Source organism: Etheostoma spectabile, chromosome 4 (assembly GCF_008692095.1).
Source record: "Etheostoma spectabile isolate EspeVRDwgs_2016 chromosome 4, UIUC_Espe_1.0, whole genome shotgun sequence".
Classification (NCBI taxonomy): Eukaryota; Metazoa; Chordata; class Actinopteri; order Perciformes; family Percidae; genus Etheostoma; species Etheostoma spectabile.
Window position 1 is genome coordinate 36,233,021 of NC_045736.1, and position 8,296 is coordinate 36,241,316.

Genomic DNA, 8,296 nt, shown 5'->3' on the forward strand with positions numbered 1-8,296 from the left:
AAGTAGCATCGGATGGCGCTAAATGTTAGCAATAGTAGCATGGATGGCGCTAACGTTAGCACATAGTAGTATGGATGGCGCAAACGTTAGCACATAGTAGTAGGATGGCGCTAACGTTAGCACATAGTATTATGGAAGGCCGACATGATTGAAAATGAAGAAAACAGCAAGAAATTCATCCTCCTCATCCTTATCTGGAGAGATGTTGAGACAGTAGGCATCAAGAAGGACTATGGCAATGTGCTGGGAACTTCTTCATTAATGTCTGTTTAGTCATTCATATTTTAATCTTTATTTATTTTCAGAAGCCGTATTTGAGCACAACATAAATGTGATTCATTTTGTGTTAGGGGAAAGATTAAAAATAAAAACTGGATCTGTGAATTCTCACAGAATCACAACTGAATTCATATCTTGCTAAGAAGTCAGAATCGTATTAACCTGGAGTCCCTGTCTCATAATAACCATATATGTTATGTTTTAGGCCTATTGGCAGACAGCCATTTAAAAAATAGCAATTGCCATATAAAGACCGTGTCCTCCATGTCCACTGACGTTCCTCAGCAATGCGCTCTCTAGTAACATTTTTGTGCTCCAGGTAGCTTTCGCAAGGCTACTTTTACTTTTATACTTTAAGTAAATTTCCAACCCTGTACTTTGTTACTTTTACTTGAGTAAAGAAGTTTAATCAGTACTTCCACTTTTACCGAAGTATTTTTTAACACAAGTATCTGTACTTCTACTTAAGTACGGAAAGTGAGTACTTTTGCCATCTCTGGAGCTAGGTTAGTAACACGCATTTTTGGGACATGGATGCACATAAATGGAAAGATAGAGGAGCTCAGTGTGTCAAAGGAAGTCCCCAGCTGTCTAAAACTATTACAGCAAAACCAAGAGAGACAGGGTAAAGAGAGGAGCCTGGTCAGGCTAGAACTCTCCCCAACCGGATCGGGCTGTATGCCAAGTCTCCCTTTAGTCAACTCTGACCAGTTTCAGTCCCGGCTGCTGAAAAACATCCCCACAGCATGATGCTGCCACCACCCTGTTTCACAGGGCCGATGGTGTTCTTTCGGTGATGTGATGTGTTGTGTTTGCGCCAGCCATAGCGTTTTCTTTGATGGCCGAAAAGTTCAGTTTTAGTCTCATCAGACCAGATCACCTTCCACCATACATTTTGGGAGTCTGCCACACGCCTTTTCGCAAACTCAAAACGTGCCATTTTGTTTTTTTGCTGAAAGTAATGGCTTTCTTCTGGCCACTCTGCCATGAAGCCCAAGTCTATAGAACGTAAGGCTTATTGTCGTCCTAGGGACAGTTCCTCCAGTCTCTGCTGTGGAACTCTGCAGCTCCTCCAGGGTTACCTTAGGTCTCGGTGCTGCCTGTCTGATTAATGCCTTCCATGCCCGGTCCGTGAGGTTTGGGGGGTGTCCGTCTCTTGGCAGGTTTGCTGTTGTGCCATGTTCTTTCCATTTGATTATGATAGATTTGATGGTGCTCCTGGGGATCATCAAAGATTTGGATATTTTTTATAACCTAACCCTGACTTGTACTTGTTCCTTTGTCTTCATGGCAGTGTTTGATTAGTGGGGTCTCTTGCTTAGGTGTTGCAGCCTCTGGGGCCTTTAAAAAAAGGTGTGTATATGTAAGGATAGATCATGTGACACTTAGATTGCACACAGGTCGACATCATTTCACTCATTATGTGATTCTGAAGGTAATTGGTTGCACCAGAGCTTTTTATGGGCTTCATAACAAAGGGGGTGACTACATTTGCACATGCCAATTTTCAGTTTTTTATTTCTAAAAAAATGTTTTATGTATTCTGTTTATTTTTCTCTTATATATTTCACTTCATCAACTTAGACTATTGTGTTCTGATCCATCACATAAAATTCAGATAAAAAAAACATTGAAGTAAAGGCTGTAATGTAACCAAATAGATAAAAAGCCAAGGGGGAGTGAACTTTTGCAAAGCACTGTTACATGTTTTTGTGACGTTTTCTGACATGCTATGACTTTTTTTGACAGACTACACAATTTCTTTCAACATGCTATACTATGACACAAAATATGACTTTACTTCTTTCGACATACTATACTAAGACTATTTCTGACATACTCTATTTTTTTCATGATTTTTGCGACATATTATACATTGACTTTTTCATGATTCTGCCACATATGTAGCAGACTTTTTGACTTATTCCAACATACTATGACAATTTATGCTTTTCATGACTTTATGACATACTACACTATAGTATGACTTTTTTCAACATAATGTACAATCATTTTTTCAAATTCGTCTTACTATACTAGGATTTTTTTCTTGAACGGACAAAGAATCTATCTCTTTGGCACAGAGAAGATGATCTATCAGGCTTGAGCTTTGAATTAAGAACACACTCTGCACCTGGTTGCTGCTATCAGCTCCCGAGCTAACATAAGCTAACTGTACTCTAGCTGCCCAGCATAAAACCGCAGACAGACAATGTCGGAGACATGTATTAGCTAAAGAGCAGATTGGTCCGAACCACCAGAAACACATTCTCATCACACAGAATCATTTGATCCATTGCTGATTTAAAAAAAGAAAAAAGATCTGGGTTAAGTAAACAGATATATTTTATTTCTTATGTGGATACAGATGAATGGAGATAAAGCTGAACCATGTTAAAACAGCTCCAGTTTTAATGGTTCTACTGGTCCAAGTCCAGGATCTTTGGAGGTTCTTCAGGTTCTGCTGGCTCAAACCCCTGATTGGCATCCTGTAGGGAAGAGAGAAAATGGTCAAACCAGAAACCAAGCGCACCAAGATGTGATGGGATACTTTTGGTCGGAAAGTGAACGTTAATGGCCGTTCCCAGATTTGTCCCCTCAGAGTGTTTAAGGATCGTAAATTAAAGAGGAATTCAGGAGAACAGAAAGTCGTCTGTTCATTGTGATTCTCTTTCCCTTGGGCGTTTATAAGTTACGAGAGGTTATGGCCTTTGTGAAATAAACATTTTTTTTTTTTTGGCTTACCTTGCCATAAAACTTGTAACAAAAGATAAAACATTTTCCGCAGTAATAACTTCCCAGAGTTGTAAAATCCTGTCTCATTGTATCAACTGTGAAGAATCATTATGACACATTATTATTGCTAGCCCTATGGAAGTCACACTAAAAGATAAAAGATTAACAGGATTGATTTTTTTTTAAAACATTCTTTTCCCTTTGTTATGAAGTGACAGCGGATAGACTTGAAAGAGGGAGAGAGATGGGGGGCCGCACGTTGGACTCAAACCCGGGCCGCTGCAGGACTCAGCCTACATGGGGCGCACGCTCTTACTGGAATATAAATGTATTGGTCACCTGACAGAAGTTAACTCTAAACCTGTTGTGACATTAAACTGCAGTTCATTGTCTAATGTGTCATGTTCCTCTGAACAGAAACTGTCAGTACTACTGCTGGGAGTTTAGCTCTGTTAGCTCTATTAGCACAATCAGTCATTCTGCTGATGCTGAAGTATGCCTCCAAAATGCAAATATTCCTCTGGTGCTGCAAAAAGTAAAAGGTAGTAAAACGAAGCCAGGCAACAGAAGTGTATCTATTTGTCATGATGCCCTTCATTGCAAATGAAATTTTAGCAATCAGTTTAGAAGCACTTAAAGGCATCCGTACCGTATACACATAACAGACTGGATTCGCGGTGGTTCATTTTATGAAACAGTGAGCAGCTCAGACTCTCCTGCTGATGTGTCTGCTGATCAGTCTCTGATTGGTCGACTCACCCCAAACGGCTCGCTGAAGGCTCTGGAGCCGCTGTACAGTGGGTTGGGGATGGAGACCAGCGTGGGCTTCGTTCTGCCGCCCGCCGCACCGTCCTCATCCTCATTCTGTCATAAAGGAAATAAATAACTTAGCAGAATATATATGAATGATATTTGTAATGTGGGATAACTGAATGAAACATCATGCATATATCTTATCTGCAAATAATCAGGATCCATTAACACTGCTTTGTGCCTCTGGAGGAAACTACCAGAACTATTGGGTCCTTGTAAATTCTGGAGTGTGGTCTAGACCTACTCTATCTGTAAAGTGTCTCGAGATAACTCTTGTTATGAATTGATACTATAAATAAAATTGAATTGAATTGAATTGGTCCTAAATTTGTTTTAAGAGATTTGAATGTACAGGTTATAACTGGGCTACACTTGGTTTGAAGTCCATGTTCATACTATATATACTGAAACTATATTTCAGTATATATTTAGGACTTTCTAATTGTATTTATTTTTTTAACTGACTAAGCCCCTTTAATGTCAAATTCTTTTTGTAAGCCAAATGGCTAGTAAATGATTAGAGTACCATTGTTTTCTGACTGGTGAGTGAAGCAGGGATTAGAGAAACCAGATTCTGGTTTTCTACTGGAGAACACAGATTTTTTTGGTCATGTACAGTACATGTAACCAGCTTCTTAGTCTGCCCTATACTACAGCTTGTAATCTTTCTCTATAATACTATTTGAATTTCATTTGTTATCATAAATATTTAATTCTCAAATTCAGCCTATTATGAATATTCACTGCACTAGGCGTATGCACTGCCAATGTCACTATCAGCAGGTGGTTGTTGCCATGCGTTCTGTCCATTGGACGGATTTCTTACATTAACTTTGAAGGTCATGGCGCATTTGTTTACATTCATTTTCAACGGCTAGCATTTTGATTATTTAAAAAAAATATGTTTTATTGATTTTGAACAAGGTTAATACCAAATACCCACCCCCCCTTTCACCCACAGGGTTGAAAAAAGGTACAATACCGCCTTTCTACACACACAATTATTGTATAATTTATTATAAACAATCAATAAGTAAAATAAAATGAACATAATGTAAACTGAACAAAAATATAAAAGCAAGACTTTTGGCACGTTTTGGCCTCCATTTTGTCATGAGCTGAACTCAAAGATCTAAGACCTTTTTCTACGTACACACAAGGCTTATTTCTCTCCGATATCGTCCACAAATCTGTCTAAATCTGTGTTAGTGAGCACTTCTCCTTTGCCGAGATAATCCATCCACCACACAGGTGTGGAATATCAATATGATGATTGGACAGAATGATTATTGGACAGGTGTGTCTTAGGCTGGCCGAAATAAAAAGGCCAGTCTAAAATGGGCAGTTTTACCACACAGCACAACGCCACAGATGTCGCAGGTTCTGAGGGAGCGTGCATGCTGACTGCAGGAATGTCCACTAGAGCTGTTGCCCGTGAATTAAATGTTCATTTTTCTACTATAAACCCTCTCCAAAGGGGAGAGTTTATATAGTTATAGTTAACAGTTTGCTGATGCCAACGTTGAGTTAACAGTTTGCTGATGCCAACGTTGTGGATCGAGTGGCCCACGGTGGCGGTGGGGTTATGGTAAGGGCAGGCGTATGTTATGGACAACGAACACAAGTGCATTTTATTGATTGACAGAGATACCGTGATGAGGTCCTGAGGCCCATTGTTGTGCTATTCATCCACAACCATCAGCTCATGTTGCAACATGATAATGCACAGCCCCACATTGCAGAGTGTGATGAATGCTATGACCGGCCTTATCTGGTAGCTGAGTCTGAGATTTTCCTGGGGTTACGCCAAAGACGGCACAAACTGGGTTGGGGTCTACTTGGGTTTTAAACATTTCACTGAAAGAATGAAAAATACCCATCCAGAATGAACTAAGACTTGGGCACAACCAAATCATTTGCATTAGGTCTGCTGGCTGGCCTCTGGCAGGCTATGTGGATCATGGGTTGGGTAGATCCTTGCCAGCCTGGCATTAGTGAAGTGGGCCCTATGCACTTCAACTGTATTAAGCAAGGTTTAGTGGATGTGGAAGAAGTGTGTATCAGGTCCAAAATGGAGTCTGTTAAAAGATCAGAGTCCCAGGCTTCTTTCCAAAGCTCTTGACTTGCAAATAATGGAAAAATGGTTCTTATGCAAGTCATAAAGTTCAGATAACTGGGAAAACGTGTACCTTCTATAAAAAATGTACCTTCTATGTATAAATTATGAATTGCTCTAATCCCTTTGTTGAACCATAACAAGAATTCAGGATCCATGCAGGAGCGGGGAAATGGGATTAGACTTCATAGGGGATGGGATAAAGGTTCCTTGCAACCCAAAGTGTTTCCTAAATTGATCCCATATGCGTATTGAGTGGTTAACTGTGATGTTTGAACTCAAGTTTTTACTAAAAAGGGGCAGAGTTGCACAGACCACTGAACCCAGATTGTGTCGGCATGCACCCAGTCAGCCTTTTCAGCGATTGGTTTATCTTCACACCAGTGGAGTAGATTCTGAATGTGGCACAACCAGCAGTAAAAAAGAAAGTTAGGCAAAGCCAGGCCTCCTGAATGTTTCGACCTTTGAAGCTGAGTTTTGCCAATTCGACTAGGTTTGTTCCCCAATATGAAAGGTATGATAATTCCATCATGTATTTAAAAAATATGTTTTAATGAGGATTGGGATGTTGTAAAAAAAGATATAGAAATGTTGGCAATACAACCATTTTAATCAAATGGACACTCCCCACCAAGGACAATGGTAAAGAAGCCCGGTGATTCATATCCTGTTTACACAGATGCATGAGCACAGGGAAATCTTTTGAAAAGGTTGACTGAAAAAGGCTGGAGGGAAGGGCTGTTGCTTCATGGTTCAGAGGAAAAAGCTTACCCTTTGCAAATTTAGCTTATGTCCTGAAATGCTGCCAAGTTGGCTTAAAATATTAAAAATGCAGGGGAGTGATTGAGCTGGATCAGAAACATATAACAAAACATTGAGAGAGACCTTAAATTATTGTCCAGAATGTCAAATGCCGCTAAAATCCCCACAGAGGATGAACTCATCTTTAAAGCCAAATATTTGGAGGGTGCACAAGGAATACTTCCACTCAACTCAGTCAAAGGCCTTCTCCACATCAAGTGAAACAACTACTTCAGGGCACATCAACCGGGCCGAATGGACAACGTTGGATAATTTCCTTAGATTTGGTTAGAGTGTCGGCCCTGAATAAAGCTTGTTTGGTCAGACAAGATACTGTTTGGAATAACCGGGTGTTTGGCTGGTACCTTAGACAACACTTTAAAGTCTAAATTTAGCAAAGAAATGGGCTGGTATGATGGACATAGCAATGGGTCCTTATCTTTTTTTGCCAGCAAAGAGATTGAAGCTCGTCTTAGGATCACAGGGACGGTGCCTGTGGTGAGTGCTTCTTTAAACATTGCTTAAAGGGTGGATGCCAGATGAGATTTATAAATTGATTGTAAAACCATCTGGGCTTGGTTATTTGTTATTCTGCATGGATTTAATAGCTGCAACAATTTCGGGAACTGTGATATCTGCGGACATCGACATAATACAATATACGACACACTGGTATCAGATCGGTATTCGGTATCAATTGATAAGCAAGTTCAGATATTGGAATTGGGACGCAAACAGATGGTTTTGGACCATCTCTAGGAGTTTTGTTTCTCAAGGACAGTGGGCATTTTTAAACCTTCAAAAAAAAAGCATGTGAGGGGTCGAGGTCTTCTTTACACTCGGATGTGTAAAGGTTCGAGTAAAATTGCAAAAAAAACTTGTTTATGTCATTTTGGTCTGTCAACATTTCACCTGAGTGGGATTGAATCTTGATAATTGAGCGGTTGGCAGCAGTTGAGCCTGCAGAGCCAGTGGCTTTCCAGTTGCTTTATCTCTGAACTCATAGACATTATGCCTGGATTTCAAGATAAGACACGTTACATAGTCTGTGGACAAGAGATTGAATTCGGTTTGTAGCCTCAACCGCTCCTTGTAAAGATCTGGGGTCGGTGATTGAGCGTGTTTCAAATCAATATATAAGATCTGTCAATAGATACTATCTAACTTTGAATGTTTTTCTTTTTGTGTTGTTAAATTAGTGATAATGCGCTCTTCCATGCCGGCACTGAAGTATTGCCGTCATTCTGAGCGGGGTTATTGTGAGCTAGCAGCTCAGAAGCTAGGTTGCCATCTTGCCCGGACCTTGCTCCTAAACTCACGTTTTTTACCTCTGTTTCCGAGCATGTCGAGCTGGGTGTTACGTGATTGTGTTTAGAAAGTGATTGGTGACAGAGCTCTCCCGGTTTACTGCCTACACCATTGTTTACCTCACCGGTGAGATTTTTTAATTATTTAACAATTAAAAAGGCTATTGAAAAAATGCGTCACGTAAATAACAACACATTCACCCTATTTAGTACAGTTTTAACCTGCTGTGTGTGTGTGTGTGTG

The 8,296-nt window shown here is 40.1% G+C and overlaps 1 protein-coding gene across 1 annotated transcript in view; it reads right to left on the minus strand.

The window, feature by feature from the left end:
• Positions 1-2,607: 2,607 nt before the first annotated feature.
• The window catches only part of stab1 (stabilin 1), a 122,935-nt gene continuing 117,246 nt past the window's right edge, over positions 2,608-8,296 (minus strand). Inside the window, exons 69-70 of the mRNA XM_032514890.1 lie at positions 3,775-3,879; positions 2,608-2,768 (exon numbers count right to left, since the gene is read on the minus strand). Of these exons, the coding sequence (XP_032370781.1) occupies positions 2,700-2,768; positions 3,775-3,879 (174 nt within the window). The 3' untranslated portion in view covers positions 2,608-2,699. The remainder of the gene's footprint in view (positions 2,769-3,774; positions 3,880-8,296) is intronic.